Source organism: Trichechus manatus, unplaced genomic scaffold, assembly GCF_000243295.1.
Source record: "Trichechus manatus latirostris isolate Lorelei unplaced genomic scaffold, TriManLat1.0 scaffold00087, whole genome shotgun sequence".
Lineage (NCBI taxonomy): Eukaryota > Metazoa > Chordata > Mammalia > Sirenia > Trichechidae > Trichechus > Trichechus manatus.
In genome coordinates, this window is record NW_004444023.1 from 5,735,189 (window position 1) to 5,755,897 (window position 20,709).

The window sequence follows — 20,709 nt, forward strand, 5'->3', positions numbered from 1 at the left end:
CTTACCCATTGTCCTTGAGTCAATTCTGACTCATAGCAACCTTACAGGACAGAGTAGAACTGCCCTATAGGGTTTCCTAGGCTGTAGTCTTTACAGAAGCAGACTGCCACATCTTCCTCCCACGGAGAGGCTGACCTTTCTGTTAGCAGCCAAGCATGTAACCACTACACCACCAGGGTCCCTTCTTAAACCTAGTTTGTGGTCATTTGTTACAGCAACCCTAGGAAACTAATACAGTGGTGGTATCATTTCTTATGGTAGGAGAATTTTTCAAAACAGTGTATATGGGAAAATGGGTGTGAATGAACGCTGAGAAGCCATGGGTGGAATGTAGTGGACATCTACCACTTTGAGGGACTGTCCCTTACCCATTGCCATGTGATTCATTGAGGCTGTCAATCAAATGACCCAATATTCACTACTAAAGAACATTATTGCTTCAGGGAGATGAATTCATGGCCCAGGCAGGAAGGAATGGAGTCCTAAGGGGGTCTAGGTCATTCTCAGGCCTAGGTTAGTCCTACAGGGCAGACAGGGGAGGAGTGGTCAGCAAGATGAGAGGTGGGCCCAAGACCATGCATACCAAACTGTGTGTCCTGTTCTTCCGGATACAACAATTGTCTGAATTGGCCACCCAAGGTCTGAGCAGGACCAATCAGAGTCCTTCTCCTGAATGCTCTAGAGGCAGGCAAGCCAAGTTGTTGTTGTTAGATGTCGTCAAGTCTGATTTCAACTCATTGCGACCTCATGTGACAGAGTAGAACTGCCCCATAGAGTTTTCTAGGCTGTAATCTTTACTGGAGCAGATTGCCAGGTCTTTTTCCCATGGAGCTGCTGGGTGGGTTCGAACCACCAATCTTTTGGTTAGCAGCCGAGTTGCTTAACCATTGGGCCACAGGGCTCCAAGCCACAGAGCAGAATAAAAGGGCTGCCTAATACCCAGAGATCCTAGGTTTGGAGTGTGTATTAGTTTTCTTGGGCTGCCATAACAAAATACCACAAACTGGGTGGCTTCAAACAACAGACATTTATTGTCTCAGTTTGGAATCCAGACGCCCAAATCAGGATATCAACTGTTGACTCCTTCTGAGGTCTCAGAGAGAGGAACTGTTCCATGCCTCTCTCCAAGCTTCTGGTGGCTCCTGGCAATCCTTGGAGTTCCTGGGTAGTGCAAACAGTTAAGCGCTTCGACTACTAGCTGAAAGGTTGGCAGTTCAATCCCACCCAGAGGCACCTCAGAAGACAGGCCCAGTGATCAGCTTCCTAAAGGTCACAGCCTTGAAAACCGAGCGTGTTCTAGCCCATCTTCCAGGTCCCGGAGAGGACATGAGCCATAGGTGAAGTGAGACCCATAGTGTGTTTTTATTCTGGTGATGATAGCAGCAGTGGGGGGGAAGGGGGTCAACCAGACGTGGGGTGTGGTGAAGCCGTTCTCTCTGCAACACATGGGTCACCATGAGTCAGAATCTACTTGGTGGCAACTAACAACAACATGGAAGCCAAAGGAAAGAGGATCCTGGATCTGTTTCCTCTGAAAGCATCCAATCTGAGAGATACTGCAGCAGGTGCTGTTAATTTCCAGCCCGACAATCATTCCCCTCCCCATTCTTTTCTGTTGGCAAAACCCATACACCACAATAAAGACTAGAAATGGCAGATGTTCATGTTCCCAGACTGCTTTGCAAATCAGGTGGCCATGGAACCAGTTCTGGCAAACGAGAAGTCAGGACAACTCTTCTGGATGAACACAGAAGGGGAGACCCCTGGCCATATTTTCTGCTTTTGACAGCACTGTGTGAGAACATCATGTAGACAATTTGTACTTGGGAGGGAAAGGCAAAATGACTCTTGGAGATGCCAACCAGTGCCTGACGTTGCAGAGCAACTGAACGAACTGTCTGTCTTTGAAAGATCTGTTATATGAGAAAAAAGAAATCTCTAGCATGTAAGCTCTTTTAATTGAGAATTCTGTTATTTGCAGCTGACGGCATCATCACATATGCAGCATTATAAGCCTGGAGCTCCAAGTGGTCATCTTATTAACACTGCAAAGACTTGCCTGAGAACGAAGCCAATAAGGAGGAAAGCAGGAATGAAAGAGTTCCTTGAACACCTTGATCCAGCCATGCCTGAAGTCCTATGTACAACCTCAAACTCTACTGTTTGTGGCTGAAGGTAGTTTGAGTTGCATTTTGTCTCCTATTCTCAAAATGGTCCTGGCTAATATAATTTCTAGAAACCAAAGCTCAGGGAGATCAGTTAAGTAGCCCAAGGTCACCCAGCCAGCAAATGAAAAAGACATCTGTCTGAACACAGAGCCAGCATGTTCCAGCCCAGTTTCCCAGTCCCAGAGAGGACACGAGCCCTAGGTGGAGTGAGACCCATGGTGTGTGTTTATTCTGGCGTTGATAGCAGCAGCAGTTGGGGGGATCGGCCAGACGCGGGGTGGGGCAGACAGAAGGGTGGACACAGGACGCAGGTGTGTGTGTGTGTGTCTGGGGAAACAGAGGATCGGTCCGTTGACATTCACAGTGAGAACAGGGGTCAGGACACCAAGTCTTGGAAAAACAGCAAAGGGACAGATAGAGGGTTTGGGGGGCAGGGGTCCCCCAAACATGCACAGCCCCTTGCCTCGAGTGGGAGCCCCAGGGAAAGGAAGACAGACACAGTGGAGACTGAATGCCCCTCACCCTGAAACAGGGAGCTGGACCGGCCTGCCTCCCACCCTCACACCTCTGGGGGTGAGAAAGATGAGGCCCAGGGCTACCCCGCACCACGCAGCTCGGACGTTATGGCTTCGAGGAGATGAATTCACGGTCCGGGCAGGAAGGGATGGGGTCCTGAGGGGGCCTGGTCCGATCCCAAGCCTAGGCCAGACCTGCGGAATAGGGCAGGGGAGGGGTAGTCAGAGGTGGCAGAAGTGAGCCCAAGGGCTGTGTAGCTCCATCACCACCCCAGGGACCCAGGAGTCCCCGTCCTGAGCCCCACTACCTTAGACCCGAGAGTCCAGGCCTCCAGCCTGCCTCCCTAAGACCTAGGAGTCCAGACCCCCAGCCCCTCCTCCCCGTTCTCAGCTCCTTACCCCTCACTCTGAGTTCTCTTTCTCTGATAGTCCTTTGCTGCCTTTCGTGAAGCTGGTCAAAGTCTTTTCCTGAAGAGGGAAATTCAGAAGGTTCAGGAGAAGGGGGACAGAGGCAGAACCACCACTAACAGTCCTGTTTCAGCATTTACAGGGCTCTTTCTTCGCTCAGCTCTGAAGTGATGGGGCCAGTGGTATCACAACCCTATTCTACAGATGGGGAAACTGAGGCACGAAGATGAGAAGTCACTGAAAATGTGGGGAGAGATGAGGCTGCCGGGGTGGATGAGGCAGACCCTGCAGGGTCTTGGTGGGGCTGGGACTTTGTGCTGGGAGCACTGGGGAGCCACAGAGGGCATGTGAGCAGGAGAGTGGCAGGCCAGTTCTGGGTGTAGAAAGACCCTCTGCAGCCGTACTAGTAATACTGGCTGAAACTCGGGGTGAGGGCTAGGCCTGGATTTGACTTCTCTCTGTGCCCAGCATGGAGTGTGGCACATGGTTGTGGGGAGGGGGACCTTCTGAAGCAGACTGTGGAATGAATGAATGAATGAATTAGGGTAAGAGTAAATGACAAGGAGGGGGTAACTACTGTCCTATCCACCTAAGAAAGGTCAGTCTTTTGAAAACTCAAATCTGAGCTCTATGCTCTGATGCTTAAATCCCTACCGTAGCTCATCGCACTTGGAAAACAGTCCAAAGCAAGGCCCAGACTGTTGTTGTTGTTAGGTGCCGTCAAGTCGATTTTAACTCATAGTGACCTCATGTGACAGAGTAGAACTGCCCCCTAGGGTTTTCTTGGCTCTAATCGTCACAGAAGCAGATCGCCAGGTCCTTCTCCCGAGGAGCCACTGGATGGGTTCGAACCACCAACCTTTTGGTTAGCAGCTGAGCACTTAACCTTTGCACCACCAGAGCTCCTTAAGGCCCAGACTAGGGTGAGGCAAGTGAAGCATTCACCCTGGGTACAAACTTTAAGAGGGCACCAAAAACTCAGTAATCAAGATAAATGATATTTGAATGCAATATTTAAAAAAAAAAAAAAACAATGCAACAAAACGGTCCACAATGAACAAAATATCAAAATTTTAAAGAAAGGTCAAACCATGTGGTATTGGGGCCTGAGACAAAAGGAAAACTGTGCATTTTGTCAAAAGAAAGAAAATCTGATCAATAAACCAATTAGAGTTAAAAGGTTTTACTGGGTGGAAAACAAAACAAAAAACTGTCTGGGAATGGAAGCACCCCTCCTAAGAGATGAACTCGGCACGTTACAATTTTGATCAGCTTATATACCGTGCAAACTGTTAGGGGATTTCCCGAAAGGACAATTTAACATGGTCGGTTGTCATTCACTTTATCGGCAGGAGGCAGCTTGGCTTGGTTTATTAAGTTTGCGTGTCTGCAGTCCATAGGCAAGCTACGGCTTACCTAATTATTTAAACTTTCCCCAGAACTGGCTACTTCGTGAGTTTTTAGTTTCTGTGAAGGGTTAAGACTTAAGTTTAAATGGGGTGGGGTGCGGGGAGCCCTTTTTTTTTTTTTAAACAATCCTTATCGTATACATTTTTATGTATTTTTAAATGGCTATTTTTTCCCTATTATATGTTTCATGTCTTTTTTTCATGGTCAGTTTTTTCCAGAACATTAAAGTCAATGAAAAATAGAAAGAAAAGTAAGTGTATTGAAATTCCAGTAGTATTCTAAGTTTAAATATCTTCTCTATACCCCGAAACAGAATTTATTGTAGTTTCATTTTGCTGTCTTTAACGAAAGCAAGCCAGTCAGTAATGTTTTCAAGATCGACTCTTTTGCTTTCTTCATTTTCAAATAAAAGAATGGCTGATGGATAATTTCTCTTAATTTTTAATGATTTTTAATTTAAAAAGTGGCCTGCTTGCTGTCACGTGGCCCACATGGCCCCATGTGATCTGCCCCCCTGCCCCAACCCTCACCTCCCAACCCCCCTGCCTCTGGTTCTCTCTGTCCCAGCCACCTTCTCACTGCTCCTGAAAAATGCCCAGCCCTTCCCTGCTTCCTGGAGTCCCTGGGTGGTCCACACATTTAATGTACTCAACTGCTAACAGAAAGGTTGGAGGTTCAATTCCACCCAAAGGCACCTTAGAAGAAAGAACTGGCGGGGTCTACTTCTGAAAAATCAGCCGTTGAAAACCCAGTGGGGCACAGTTCTACTCTGACACACCTGGGGCTGTCATGAGTCAGAGTCCACTCCACGGCAACTGGTGGTTCCCTGCTTCCTGGTTGTTATGGATTGAATTGTGTCCCCCCAAAACATGTGTTGTAAATCCTAACCCCTATACTTGTGGTAACCCTATGGGGGCACTTCTACTCTGTCCTATAGGGTCGCTATGAGTCAGAATTGGCTTGACGGCAATGGGTTTGGTTTGGTTTATATCTGTGGTTGAAGACCTGGTGGCACAGTGGTAAAGAGCTTGGCTGCTAACCAGAAGGTTGGCAACTCAAATCTACCAGCAGCTCCTTGGAAACTCTATAGGGCAGTTCTACTCTGTCCTGTAGGGTCGCTATGAGTTGGAATCGACTCGATGGCAACAGATTTTTTTTTTTTTCCATATACCTGTGATTATAATCCCATTTAGGAATGGGGTTCTTAGTTATGTTAATGAGGCAGCGTCTTGGTTATCTAGTGCTGCTATAACAGAAATACCACAAGTGGATGGCTTCAACAAAGAGAAACCCATTCTCTCACAGTCTAGGAGGCTAGAAATCCGAACTCAGGGTGCCAGCTGCAGAGGAAGCCTTCTCTCTCTGTCACCTCTGGGGGAAGGTCCTTGTCGTCAATCCTCACCAGTTGAGGAGCTTCTCAGCTCAGGGACACCGGGTCCAAAGAATGCGCTATTCTCCTGGCTCTTGCTTCTTGGTGGTATGAGGTCCCCATGTCTCTCTGCTCGCTTCTCTCTTTTATATCTCAAAAGAGATTGGCTTAAAACACAATATAATCTTGTAGATTGAGCCCTGCCTCATTAATGTAACTGCCACTAATCCCATCTCATTAACATCATAGAGATAGGATTTACAACACACAGGAAAATCACATCAGATGACAAAATGGTGGACAATCACACAATACTGGGAATCATGGCATAGCCAAATTGATACACATATTTTTGGGGGACACAATTCAATCCATAACAGGCAGTATTAGTGTAGGGTGTGTCTTAGGCCAATCACCTCTGAGATATAAAAACGAACAGAGAAGTAAGCAGAGATGGGGGAAGACAAATGTCAAGCCACATGAAGATCACCAAGGAACCAAGGAACGAGGACCTTCCCCCAGAGCTGACAGGGAGAGAGCCTTCCTCTAGAGTCAGCACCCTGAAATCAGACTTCAAGCCTCCTAAACTGTGAGAAAATAAGTTTCTGTTTGTTAAAGCCACCCCCTTGTGGTATTTCTGTTATAGCAGCACTAGGTAACTAAGACACTGGTTATGCAGTACCCTTTCCCTTCATCTTTCTCCTTTCTACCTTCACCAGAGTCCATTCCTTAACCTCCAGGTTTCTGCTTAAATGTCACCTCCTCAGAGGCCCTCCCTGACCCCTTAATCTAAAGGGTGCCTTCCTCCACATACACACATCTGGACCCCCTCAATTTCCAGGACTTCCACACTTTTTGGACCAAAATCCACAAGAAAAAAAAAAAATGACACCATGATCCTTAGGATGGGTGCTCTATTATGATATTTTCCATTCTCTTCTATTTTACTTATTATTTTCTTAGTCATTATTTTTAAAGGAATTGCTGTACTCTACCCAATAAACAGGAGCCCTGGTGGCACAACAGTTAAGAGCAGGCTGCTAACCGAAAGGTTGGTGGTTCAAACCTACTCAGTGGCTCCGCAGGAGAAAGACCTGGCAATCTGCTCCCATAAAGATTACAGCCTAGAAAACCCTTTAGGGCAGTTCCACTCTGTCCTATAGGGTTGTTATAAGTCAGAATCGACTCAATAGCAACGGGTTTGGTTTGAGGTTTTTTTCTCATGGGTAATAATAATAACAACAGTTGTTGTTAGCTGTGGGATGAGTCACCCCAACTCATGGCAACCCCATGCACAATGGTTCAAAACGCTGCCCGGCCCTGCACCGACCGCATGATCAGTTGGGGATCAGACTGCTTTCATCGGCTGATTTTTGGAAGTAGATCACCAGGCCTTTCTTCCTAGTCTGTCTTAGTCTGGAAGCTCCAGTGAAACCTGGTCAACATCATAGCAGCATGCAAGCCTCCACTGACAGACGGGTGGTGGCTGCACATGAGCTGTATTGGCCTGGAACCACCACTGCCACCAATATTAATAACAACGGTGGGTGACCATTTTTTGAGCACTTATTAAGTGGTAGGCCCACATTCTGTAGTAAAACACTGAATCCTCACATTTATTCTAACAGGTAGATGCTATATTACCAAAAAGTCAAACTTATTGCCGTCTAGTTGATTCTGACTCATGGTGACCCTAGGTGCTCCAGAAGAGAACTGCTCCATGGGATTATCTTGGCTGTAGTGTTTATGGCAGTAGATCACCAGGCCTTTCTTCCATGCGCGGTGCCACTGGGTTTGAATCACCAACCTTTAGGTTAGTAGCTGACAGCAACCTGTATACACCACCCAGGGACCTGTAGATGCAATTAACAGCCCCATATTCCAGTCGGGAAAAAAAAAGGAACAGAGAGGTTGACCAACTTGCTCAAAGTCACAGCTAAAGATGGTTGCTCAGGGATTCCAACCTCAGCATTTTGGCTCTGGAGCCCATAGAGACACGTGTGTCGCATGAATGGAAGGGGCAAAGAAGTGGGCAGGTGAATGGAGGGGCACGTGACACCGGGGGGCGGCCTCACTCACCTCCACCAGCTGATGCCAGCGCTCCACGGGCTTGCGGGGGTTGGCGAGCATCTCAGCCCAGTGCTCGCGGCCGTGGGGGTCGGCAGCATCGGGTCCCACGCGGCACACGCCGATCACCTCGTTGTGGCCGATGCTGGGGGGCGGGGGAGGTGAGCACATGCAGAGGGTGTGGAGTGGGCATGCACCATCACCCCGTCCCCATCCTCCCGTGCCCACAGCCCCGCTCACCAGTCGTAGTCCACCACCGCGATGCTGAGCCCCACGTTCTCCACACTCTCTGGGGCCACGTCGAACACGAGCGCCTCGTTGTACGTGGGGTTCAGCGTGTTCTTCTTGATGGAAGTTTTCCGCTTCTTCAGACGCCGCCCCTCGCTGATCAGAGAGGCTTTCACATAGGGGTCTGGGGGCGGGGATAGAGAGTACTGAACGAGCCCCCGGCCCCCTTCTCCCTCAGACCCAGGCGTCCTGACCCCCAGCCCTGCAGCGGGACCCACCTGAGAAGCCGGTGAGGTCCATCGCTTTGAGGTTAGAGGCTTTGATGATGGTCACGGTGAGGCGCCCGGCCGTGGGGAGGTAGCAGAGTGAGAAGTTGAGCTCCCCAAGATCTGCCTTTTCCTGCAGTTGAGGAAACAGATTCAGAGATGTCCTGCCTCAGTCCCCCCACCCCACCCACCCCCACCCCCGTCTCTCTCGGATTTTCTTTCCCATCTCATGCCTCAGGCACTCCTCCCCTGACATCCAGGGCTCAGGCTTCCAATCCACTTAACAATCTGACTCTGGGCCAAAGCCTGGTAACTCCCTAGCCACAGCTGCCTGCTTCCCACCCGCCCTCCAGGACTGTCAAAGCCTATTTGTTCCGCTGGGAAGATGGGAAGAGGCATGAGTGTGGGGGAGGGGAGTAAGAAGGAGAAGGGGAGAGAGACCACAGTGAGAAACAGACTGAGACAGAGACCAACACTCTGAGAGATACAGTTAGAAAGGCCTACAGTGTCCCAACTCGAGAAAGGCAGAGACCCAGAGAGAGGGGGACAGATCAGAGAGAGGGGGACAGAAACCCAGAAAGAGAGGAGAACAAGAGACTCAGAGACAGAGGGACAGAGACCCAGAGAGGGAGGGGGGACAGAGACCAGAGACAGATGGGGGGACAGAGACCCAGAGAGAGAGGAAGTTAGAGACCCAGAGAGAGGGGAAGAGAGATCAGAGAGAGAGAGGGAGAAAGACCTGAGGGGGGGGACAGAGACCCAGAGAGATGGGGACAGAGACCCGGGGGTGAGGACAGGGACCCAGAGAGAGAGGGACAGAGATCCAGAGAGAGGGCCAGAGATCCAGAGCGAGGGGACAGAGACTCAGAGAGATAGGGACAGAGACTGGAGAGAGAGGGGGATAGAGACCCAGAGAGAGGAGGCCTCATCTCGGCCCCTGCCTCCCAACCACACTGACCAGCCGCAGTCCCGGATTCCCCCGCACTCACTGCCCTCAGGGCCTTTGCCCAGCTGTCCCCTCTGCATAAATACCCTTCTCTCCTGCCTCCTCCCCATTCTTCAAGACTCAGCTTAGTTGTCACCTCTTCCCAGAATCTTCCAGGTCCCCTAAAGCCCCAAGTAGATACTCCTCTTGTGTGCCCCTATAACACTGTCCCCTGACAGCAATCTGCATGACAACCTAGATCAGGAGCTCCCAAGGACTGTCTGGGGTCCCCAGGTTCCAATTTTGAAAAAGAAGCGTTGAAAAAATGAATCAGGGCTTCGAACCATTTGTTCTGGCTTGATCCCCTGCTGAAAATTTGCATTTCTAACAAGTTCCCTGCTGAGAATTTGCATTTCCACCCCAGATATACTGAATCAGAATCTACAGTTTAACAAGATCCCCAGGTGATTCTTATGTACAACTTCCTGGGAACCAGTTCAAAGCCCTGGAATGAATAAATGAGTGAAGACATGGAGTGATGATAATAAAAAAATAAACTCCTTGCCCTTGAGTCAATTCTGACTCATGGCGACCCTATGTGTTACAGAGTAGAACTGTGTTCCACAGGGTTTCCTGGGCTGTAATCTTTACAGAAGTAGTTTGCCAAGGCTTTCTTCTGTGGCGCTGCTGGGTGAGTTCGAACTTCCAACCTTTAGGTTAGCAGCACATTGTAAACCATTTGCACCACCCAGTTTCCTCAAGTGATAATGAGGCAGGGGCGGGGGGATGAGAAGTGACAGATACAAGGAGATAAAGATGAATGTAGACAGGGGCCCTTGCATGGGGCTGTCATGGGGCAATGACAGGGACTGGGGGTTGGTAGTATAGTCGTGGTCCTGGGAATGGGGGACCCTGCAACTAGGCACTTGGTTCCCAGAAGCTGGGCTTGGGGGAGTAAGCAAGCATGGGGGGAAGGCCCTGTGAAGGTGACCAAGGGAAGGGCCTTAGGCATCAGGTTCAACTATATCATTGCACAGTTGGGGAAACTGAGGCTGAGCATGGTCATCTGGTGGGCAGCTGCAGCCTTCTCTTGATATGAAGACAGAGGTCAATCATCCCACACACAAACACACACTGATACTCCAGCTTGACAGAAAGTTGGAAAATTGGGAAATCCCCACATTGGAGTCGGGGGTCTGGGGTTTAGGGGGCAGAAGGGGTCAGGACATCCAATGAGGACCTATAAGCTGGGCTGGAGGTGGAGTTGGACATATAGGAGATTGAGGTGCCAGAAGGTGGGGGTCATACAAAATGGAGGGGGCCAGTGGGGATACTGGAGGTTGGGGTCCTACAGTCTGGATGTGGGGGGAATTGTGGGGTATCAGAGTATTGGGGATCCCAGTATGTCTGAGGCTGGGGGGATCAGGCTATTAGGATTCCGGTGGGGACAGTGCAGAAACAGAGGGTTTGGAGGTCGGTCTTTGGAACATTGAGAAGTTCAGATATGGGAGGGGTTGGGGGTTCCAGAAGCCTAGGCATCAGGAAGTTAGGGGTTTGGAAAGTGGAAGGAAGTTGGAAAAACAAAAGCCCAAAAACTCTAGAGTCAGGAAGCCCGAGGGTCAGAAAGCTGGGGTAGAGAGCAGAAGCCATGGATCACAGCAGGGAGTTGAGATTGGATAAAGCTGGCTGGTGGGTACCTGGGTGCATATTACTATTTTCCTGATTGTTACTGGAAGTCTAAACCAACCAGACAAACAAACCTGTTGCTGTCGTGTCAATTCCAACTCATGGCAACCCTATAGGACAGAGTAGAACTGCCCCCTAGGGTTGCCAAGGAGTGGGTGGTAGATTTGAACTGCCAGCCTTATGGTTAGCAGCTGAGCTCTTAATCACTACGCCACCAGGGCTCCATTAGAAGCCAAAGGGGGTTTACAAAAAAACCAGAAAACCAAACCTACTGCTGTTAAGTCAATTCCGACTCATGGTGACCCCATGTGTTACATAGTAGAACTGCTCCATAGGGTTTTCTTGGCTGTGATCTTTACGGAAGCAGATCGTCATGCTTTTCTTCTGAGGTGCCGCTGGGTGGGTTTGAACCGACAACCTTTAGCTTAGTGGCCAAACACAAATTGTTTGTGCCACCCAGGGACCTCCAAAGGGGGTCAGCAGTTGGGAACTCTTGGGTTAAGGCACGAAGTTAATATTTAACATGTTGGGGACGTGGCTGTTCATGACATCATTCTCTATTCTTCCTTGTATGTCTGCAATACGTCTCAATAAAGTAAATGTTTAAAAGAAAAAAGTCAGGGGACCTGAAGTTAGAAGGTTATGAAGTCAGAGGGTAAGGAGATTGCAAAACCAAGAGGTCTGGGGTCCCTGGGAAGGGAGAGGTCAGGGAAGGAGCCAGCAGGTCGCAGGGCACTGACCGAGCCGCCCTCCACGATGTCCCTCCAGAGAGGGCGGTCGGGAGGCTGCTCAGCCAGCTCCAGCAGGTTATCCAGCACCACCTGGCCGATGAGGTCATGCCGCGAGAAGCGGTCAAAGTCATAGACGCTAAAGTGAAGTTTGCGCTGCGCTAGCTCAGCCAGGGGCACGGAGAACTGGAACGTCTCGTTGAACACAGGGTTCAGGGTCTTCCTGTGCACCTGGCGGGGGTAGAGGGGGAGAAAGACGCATTGCCCACCAGACCCTCCTCCCCTGCACCCAGAAGTCCAGGAGTCCCAGCCCCCTCCTCCCTCAGACCCCGGAGTCCGGCCCCCCAGCCCCGTCCCCCGCGAGACCCAGACATCCAGCCCAAGGCCCTGACCTTGGTCTGAAACTTTTTCTTGCGATCGGGCAGCAGGTAGATCTTGACGTAGGGGTCCGAGAAGCCGTTGGAGTCCTTGGCCGGGAGGTCCAAGGCCTGCAGGATGCGCACCACCAACTGATCGGAGCCGTAGAGGTAGCGCAGGGCAAAGCTGATGCGGCCACACGGCGCCCCAACCTCGCCCGAGCCTGGAGCCCCGCCGCCCCGGCGCCCTCCCGGCCCGGCACCCTGGTACAGCTCCGGCTTGATCTGCCCAATGAGCTTGGCCTTCTCCTCGCTGCCGGGCAGGGGTAAGGGAAGGGCAGGTGGCCGCTCCTCACTGCCCGGGTCCTGCTGCGGAGTCAGGGTCTGCTGGGTGAGGGGCCGGGGCAAGGCCGGATACCTGGGGAGGGGGGCGGATGTGGGGGAGAGCAAGGTGGGGTTAGGCCCTCCTACCTTTGACTACCTCTTCCTCAACCCTTCACAGCAGGAGGCCCCAATCCCCACCCTTGCTCACTGTGTGACTTGGAGCAAGTCACTTGCGCTCTGCGCCTCAGTTTCCCCAACTGCATAAAGGAGATTATCCTCACCTCTAAACTTATCTCCAGCCTCCAGAAACTTCCTGCTGGACTCCAACTGGTGGCCTAGAGCAACTTCTCCATGAGCCCCTGGGTCCCTACATAGCCCCTGGGTCCCCTCTTTGAGCTCCAGTATGCTCTTCTTGAAATTTCTCCAACCTTTCCTCTCTTCCCCATCCCCACAGCCCTGGCCCCAGCTCAGCCTCATACTCTCCCATGTGACCTTCCCTCCACCCTGGCCTAGAATTTTCCCCTTCCTTCTCCCTCTCTCCCTGCCTTCCTCTCATCTTTTCTTCGGTCCCTAGCTGTCGGTAAGGGTTGTTGTTAGGTGCCTTCCAGTCAGTTCTAATCCATAGTGACCCTGCGTATAATAGAACAAAACACTGCCAGGTCCTGCGCCATCCTCACAATCGTTGTTATGCTTGAGCCCATAGTTGCAGCCACTGTGTCAGTCCATCTCATTGATGGTCTTCCTGTTTTTCCTGACCCTCTACTTTACCAAGCATGATACCCTTCTCCAGGGACTGGTCCCTCCTGATAAGTGTTGGTGAAGCCCAAAGCTTCATCTTTACCATCATCTCTTCCTGTCTTCTCCCCTTCTCACTCCCATGTTTCCCCCTTTCTCCCCCCTGCCCCTACAAACTCATCTACACCCTAGGTTTCTAAGACCACCTGCAGGTTGGTGTCTGCTCTATCTATCTCCTGTGCTCCAGCCTGGTTCAGCCCCTGGCCCTGAGCCATTCACTAGACCCCCACACACCCCTCACATCCCCCCTGAACTTGCCACCTTCTCCCGAACTCAGTCCTCCTCCGGATTCCCCATCATTTACCTAGATCTGCATGGCAAATACCCAGGGGTCATCCCCACATCCTCTCTCCCAATCACCAAGTCCTTTCCCTCTTGTCTTGCGAAGTTCCCCATCCTCATGACCCCTGCTTGGGCCTTGTCCTCTCCTGCATGGACCACCACATCCAGGGCCCCTGGTGATGAGCAGTGCTCAACAGCTACAACTGTACATGGAGTTCCACCAAGGCAGCTTCAGCATATGCTGAGATGTCAGAGACAGGGCTAGGGGAAGTGAGGGTACCGAGCCGTAGAAAGGGATTCAGGGGAGAGATACTTCAGCTATGGATCATCTGGCCACCCCTTGCTCCCAGGGTGACTTTGAGTAAGTCATTCGACCCCTCTGAGCTTCAGTTTCTTCATCAGTATAACGGGAACTCAGACCTGTGTATCCATCATCCTTGGGAAGGCCGCCCCCTGGAACTCAAACTACATTTCCCATGAGCCCCTGGGCTCCCGGCCAGCCCTGTGGACTAAGGGCCACTTCTCCCATGAACCTCTAGGGCCATGATAATTCCTTTGGAAGGCTGCTCCCCATCCCCACCCACCACCTCCCAGTCTACTCGGCTGCTGACCCAAAGTTTGATCGTTCTACTCCACCCAAAGGTGCCTCAGAAGAAAGGCCTGGTGGTCTACTTCTGAGAAATCAGCCATTGGAAACCCTATGAAACACAGTTCTACTCTGACATACATGGAGTTGCCATGAGTTGGAATTGACTTGATGGGCAACCAGTTTGGTTTGCTTGTTTGTTTTTCCCCTCCCTGGATGCTGCCCCAGGCCCCTCACACTCACAAGATCAAGGTTATCTCAGTGTCTCCTTCAAACCCAGTCCTCTTCATACCTCGTCTGATGGCCCCACCATCTACCCAATCACCAGGCCAGATCCCTGGGTGCTGTCCTCACCTCTTCCATCCTCCACCTACCCACACTCTTTCTCCTCTCGCCTGACTCTCTCTACCCTGTAACTTCCTCTCCATCCCCACAGCCCCTGCCTGGCCTCATGGTGTCCTGCCTGGACTCTCTCCCTCCAGTCTATCTCCCACGTGGCCCCAGAAGGGTCTTTCTACACCCAGCACTGACTCTGCCCCTCCCCTGATCACAGCCCTCCTGTGGCTCCCTAGTGCCCTCAGGACAAAGCCAGACCTGCGTGGTCTGGCCCCCACCCCCGTCCACAGCCTCATCTCCCAAGTTTCTTTTTTCAAACTTACTCTCCCGCCACAGTGACTACTGGCTGTTCCCAGAATGCACTGTGTTCTCCTTCCGCTCTCGCCTTTGCACAGGCTGTTCCCTCTGCCTGGAATGCCCAGCTCGCACCCCTCCCTTTTTGCCTGGCTAACTCTTCCTCACCCTCCAGGTCTCAGCTGAGACACCACCCTCATCAGGGTCTGGGACCTCCTCAGGGGCTCCCTGAGTCCCAGTCTGCAACTCCGACCTGGCCAGATGGGGATGGTCGATTCAATGGCCCATGTCCCTTGGACTGTGAGCAACATCAGGGCAGAGACTGTCACCACTGTTTCCCAGGCACACAGCTTGGGCCTCATGTTAAACGAAACAAAACTCAAACTAGTCGCTGTGGAGTTGATTCTGACTGATGGCAACCCCATGTGTGCAGAGTAGAACTGTGCTCCATAGGGTTTTCAAGGCTGTGACCCTTCAGAGGCAGATTGCCAGGCCTGTCTTCTGAGGTGCTCCTGGGTGGGTTTGAACTGCCAACCTTTCGATTAGTAGTAAAGTGCTTAACCATCTGGGCCACCCCAGGGACTCCTAGCTCATATTATTGTCGTTGTGTGCCATCGAGTCAATTCTGACTCATGGCAACGCTATAGGGCAGAATAGAACTGCCCCATAGGGTTCCTAGGCTGAAATCTTTATGGGAGCAAATCACCAGGTCTTTTCTCCTGTGCAGCTGCTGGTGGGTTTGAACCACCCATCTTTTGGTTGGCTGCTGAGTGCTTAACCATTGCGCTACCAGGGTTCCTTCCAGCTCGTATTAGGTGCTCAATATAGATATGCAAAATGGGAATAATGAATGAACTCCAGGTCTCACCACTACTCTTGACTTAGATAAAGGGATGCATTGCCTTGTGCCTCAGGGACTCAGAGGTCCAACCCTCATTTTCTTTCACCTCCCTGAGCCTGGAATCTGGACCCTCAGATTCTTCCTCCCTGACACCCCAAAATCCTGGACCGCAGTTCCCTCTTCCCTCAGATCCAAGAGTCTTAACCCCCAGCTCCCTCCTCCCTCAGACCTAGAAGTCCTGGCCCCCAAACTCCTTCAGACTCAGGCATCTAGACCCCCACCCCTCGTTCTCAAACCTAGGAGTCCAAGGTTCCAGCCTTCTCTTTCCCCAGGATCCAAATGTCCACACCCCAAGTCCCCTCTTGCCCCAGGACTCAGGACTCTGGACCTCTAGTCTTCTCTTTCCCCAGGACTCAGGAGAGCCATAGATGGGAAACAAACATAGAGGAAGACCTGGAGTTCAGAGTGGACCCCCAACCCCCAATATCCTCTCTCACCTGGTGGTGGGTGCCAGGCTTGTGACCTGCTGATGAGACTGGGCACTGGGCAAGCCCCCACCACTGGAGGGCAGCAGGAGCAGCCCAGAGCCTGCCCCGCCCTCAGAGGGCAGCTCAGGGGATGTCTGGCTTGGTTTAACCCCAGTGGCCACCGCGGCTGCCGCGGCCTCTGGATATGAGTCCATGTCCAAGTAGGAGGGCTCAGGGGGGTCAGAGCCTCCCAGGCTGCCTGGCTCCAGCAGCTCGGCGAAGGGTGGATGGTGGGTGGTGTGGGCATGGTGATGTGGGCCGCCCAGCAGTGGATGACCACCTAGGCCAGCCCCCAAGTGGTGCCCGCCACCGCCTACTAGACCTGCCAGCCCGACCCCAGGGCCTAGGTCTTTGCGCAGGGGGCCGCCGCCCACTGCTGAGCCTCCCTTGTCCCGCCAGGGCACCCAGCACAACTTCCAGGACACGAAGAGGGAGACGCCCAGAAGGACAATGCCACAGAACGTCACGATGACTGACAGCAGGCTCACGGAGATGTCTGGAGAGGGTGAGGACAGAGGTCAGGGGTCAGGGTGGGGTTCATCTACCCACTGCTGTCCCCAAAGAGCTAACCCTTAGTATTTGCCACATGTTGTCATAAGCAATTTACACATATTTCTTAATTCAGACTCCATAAGCCCAAGAAGTAGGTATGTTTACATAACCATTTTAAAGAAGAGGCACAGAGAGGTTGAGTGCCTTGTTTAAGGCAACACAGATAGTAAATGACAGCTCTGGTGTTTGAATCCAGCAGTCTGTCTCCAGATTTTATTCTTTTAATTGCCAGCCCACACTGCCTTTCTAGAAAAGGACACCATACATAAGATAAGACCAAACCAAAATTCAAACCCGTTGCCGTCCAGTTGATTCCAACTCATAGTGACCCTATAAGACAGAGTAGAACTGCCCCATAGGGTTTCCAAGGGTGTAATCTTCACGGAAGCAGACTGCCACATCTTTCCTCTGAGGAGTGGCTGGTGGGTTCAAACTGCTGACCTTTTATTTAGCAGCCAAGCGCTTTACCACTGTGCCACCAGGGCTCCTTGGGTAGGACCAAGGTCTCCCAAAATGCTCAGAGTTGATCAAGGAGAGGGGAGACTGGTCAGGGTTCAAATCGCGGCTTGCTGTGTGGGTTTGGGAACATGTCTTAACCACTCTGAGTCTTTGATTCCTCATTTGCCAAATAAGAAACATTAGTCCTGACTCTTAGATTGGTTATAAGAAATTCAGAAGGTAAAGGTGTGCATAGCTGCATGATACAATAGCAAGCATTTATTGAGTGATAACTGTATACCAGAGACCTAAGTGTTTTATGGGTATTAGCTTATTTAAGCTTGACAAAGACCCTGTAAGGTAGGCAACATTATTATTTCCATTTTCCACAAATGGAAATTGAGGTTGATAGACACAGAATCACCTGCCCAAAGTCACACAGCCAGTAAGTGGTGGAGTCTGGATTTGAGCCTGGGATGCCTGGCTCTAGAGTTCACGCCCTTAACCATTATGTTATAACACCTCAATGCTTCCCAATAAACGGTAGTTCAAACATGAATTTTTATTAGAAAAATAAATCTTATTGGTGCTACTACACGTACCCAACACCACCAACACCACAGCTAACATGTTCTGAATGCCTACTATGTGCTGATACGCCTTTCGGAGAAACTTGAGTACAAACCAGCTCCTTGCAACCAAAAGTTTCTGGCTCATTCTATAACTGGTACCAGGAATGGGGTGGTTCAGAAGACTTTCAAGGAAATGTGACTAGGAGGTAACTTATAAGCCCTTGGAATGTCCTGCTTGTTAAGAGTGTCTTTGTTTACTGGGGACCATGGGCCACACCAGCTAGTTAACATAAACGATGTGATTTATGGTGGAGGTCTTTGGGTTATAAGGTATCAGCTTGACTTTTGGAGGGGCTGGAGACTAAGGCTAACCATGCAGGTGGTCAGTCATGCCTATGTGACTGATCCCCAGTAAGTCTGGACACCAAAGCTTGGATGAGCTCCCCTGGTTGGCAATACTCCATGCGTGTTGTTGCATATCATTTGCTGGGAGGACTAAGTGCTGCCCATTACTCCACTGGGCAAGGACAACTGAAAGCTCATATTTGGTCTCTCCTGGACCCTGCCTCATGCGCCTCTTTCCTTTGTTGATTTTAATATGTATCCTTTCACCATAATAAATCATAACTGTGAGTATAATGGCTTTTCTGAGCTTTGTAAGTCCTTCTAGGAAATCACTGAACCTGAGCGTGGTTTGTTGTCGTTGTTAGGTACTGTCAAGTTGATTCTGACTCATGGCAACCCCATGTGACAGAGTAGAACTGCTCCATAGGGTTTATTAGGCTGTAATCTTTATGGGAACAGATCACCAGATCTTTCTCCCACGGGGCTGCTGGGTGGTTTGAACCACAAACCTTTCGGTTAGCAGCCTAGCGCTTAACCACTGGGTCACCAGGGCTCCCAAACTGTAGTGGTGCTCCAGGCTACCCAGGATCAAATTCTGGCTCTGTTACCTACAGGCTGTGTGATGGAGCAAGCAATGGCAACTCTCTGGTCTCAATTGTCAGGTGTAAAAGAGAAATAATAACAGTGCCCATCTCAGAGCATTGTCACCTGGCGATCCTGCAGGTGACCCACCAAGCCCTGCCCTGGCACACAGCAATGTGACTGCTTTTATTATCTCCCAGCACATGCTTCCTAGGGTGAGGGTTTCCTCATCTGGACCATGAGACCAGTAATATTCCTAACCCTCAAAACCCCGCTGCTTTCTAGCTGTGTGACCTTGGGCAAGTCACTTCACCCTTCTGAGCCTTTTTCCCCATTGTAAATGGAGATTACAGGTACCACCAACGGTCGCTGTGCATGGTCAATTAAATACGCAAAGTATCTTTTGCTTAGAGGGCACTGAGTGTATGCTAATGGCGGTGGAATAATTTGGAAAAGGATAGCGAGAACGAGCGCACAACTTGAAGAATGTCATGTCACTGAATTGTACATGTAGAAATTGTTGAATTGGCGTATGTTTTATTATGTATATTTTCAACACAATAAAAAATAAATAATGCTGAAAAATATGCAAAGTATCGCGCATGCTGCCTGCAACACAGTAGGCACTCAAATAAACCCCAATATTTATTGAATGATCCCTGTGCGCCTGGCATTGTTCTAAGCGCTTTGCATGTGTCGTATCATTAGAGTCTGTCAGCTGCCCTATGAGGTGGTCACTTTTATTATTTATTCCCATTTTCCAGATGAGGAAACTGAGGCACAGAAGAGTCACTTGCTTAAGACTATCTAGTTAGCAAGTGGGGGAGGTGGGATTTGAATCCAGATAGTCCAACTCCAGAGCCTGTGCTTATAGCCACTATGCACAATGCATAAAGATATCTGAAGGGGATGTTTGGTGGGTAGGTAGGGGGAGGATTCACAGAGCAAAACCCAAAACATCCCAAAGTCTCAGAGAAGAAACTAGTCTACAGGGCTATTAGCCTATACGAGCCATAGCCTCATCCACCCTGAGACCAGAAGAACTAGATAGTGCCCAGCTTCAGTTACTGGCCATTTGGATCAGGGCCACAATAGATGGACCTGATAGAATGGAAGAAAAACGTGGAACAGAATTCAGATTTTTAAAAAGTCCAGACTTAATGGACCAGCTGAGACTAGAGGACTCCCTGACATTATTGCCCTGAGATACTCTTGAAACTGAACTATCCCCTGAGATCACCTTTTAGCGAAATAACACATTAGCATACATAATAGAGGATATTATCCATGAGTATGGTGATCTGTTAAAAACCTATCTATATGAGACCAAAAGGTGGACAATTACTCTAAAGCCAAGATGAGAAGACAAGGGGGCAGGGAAACTAGAGTACTGACAACAGAACAACCAGAACGCAAAGAGAATGTTGACACATTGTGAAAAATGTAACTAATGTCACTGAGCAATCTTTATAGAAATTGTCAAGTGGGAACCTAATTTGCTGTGTAAACTTTCACCAAAAACACAATAAAATATTATAAAACAAACAAACAAAAGATCAAGCATCAAATGGACCACACAGCTCCTTCTCTTTAGATCAGAGGTTTGAGGAGCCAGCAGCAGGCAGGATGGAGGCAAGACTTTGAGAGTGACTGGCCCCATAGGGAACAGACAGCTGAGTGGACCTGCTCTGAATCTCTGGAAACCCTGGCTGTAGCAAAGGAAGGGGGCTGGCTGGGACAGCCAGGGATGCTGACCTGCATCTGGGCCCCGGGGATAGCCTCGGATCCGCAGGTCGTTGAACTCCTGGCACCTGTCACTGGTGTCGGCATCTCGGACCCGTGCACAGAGGTCAGAGACCAGGATAAGTGCCCGCCGGCAGAGGTCATCCTCATAGTCCCCTGACATGATGGCCGGTGGGTCCTGTGCTTGGGAGGTCCCAGGCAAGTGTCAATGAGGAATGGGATGGGGGAGAGGAGATGGGTGGGGGTGCAGAGATAAGGGGTGGAAAGAGATAGGTAGGAGAAGGATAGGAAGGGGACAGAGTTTAGGGGCAGGTGGACAACGGGGCAGAGATTAGGGATGAATGGACAAGGTGACAGAGGTTAGAG

At 50.4% G+C, this 20,709-nt stretch overlaps 1 protein-coding gene across 1 annotated transcript; it reads right to left on the minus strand.

Annotated features, from left to right (window-relative positions):
- Nucleotides 1–2,370: 2,370 nt before the first annotated feature.
- On the minus strand, nt 2,371–20,506 carry SYT3 (synaptotagmin 3). The gene is made up of 9 exons (XM_004381711.1): nt 20,356–20,506; nt 16,082–16,607; nt 12,163–12,544; nt 11,783–12,001; nt 8,444–8,564; nt 8,178–8,349; nt 7,950–8,082; nt 3,083–3,151; nt 2,371–2,878 (listed from the first exon to the last, which is right to left on the minus strand). Exons 1-8 carry the CDS (start codon nt 20,504–20,506, stop codon nt 3,086–3,088), a joined length of 1,770 nt encoding a protein of 589 aa, XP_004381768.1. The 3' UTR covers nt 2,371–2,878; nt 3,083–3,085.
- Between the last annotated feature and the right edge of the window lie 203 nt (nt 20,507–20,709).

Bases quoted from the DNA above. Each gene is read 5' to 3' on its own strand.
- SYT3 (XM_004381711.1), bottom strand. From the start codon at position 20,506: ATGTCAGGGGACTATGAGGATGACCTCTGCCGGCGGGCACTTATCCTG. The intron at 8,565-11,782 runs GTCAGTGCCCTG...CCTCAACTGCAG, and splicing joins ACATCGTGGAGGGCGGCTCG to GAAAAGGCAGATCTTGGGGA. The intron at 3,152-7,949 runs GTGAGTGAGGCC...TTCCCTCTTCAG, and splicing joins GCTGGCATCAGCTGGTGGAG to GAAAAGACTTTGACCAGCTT.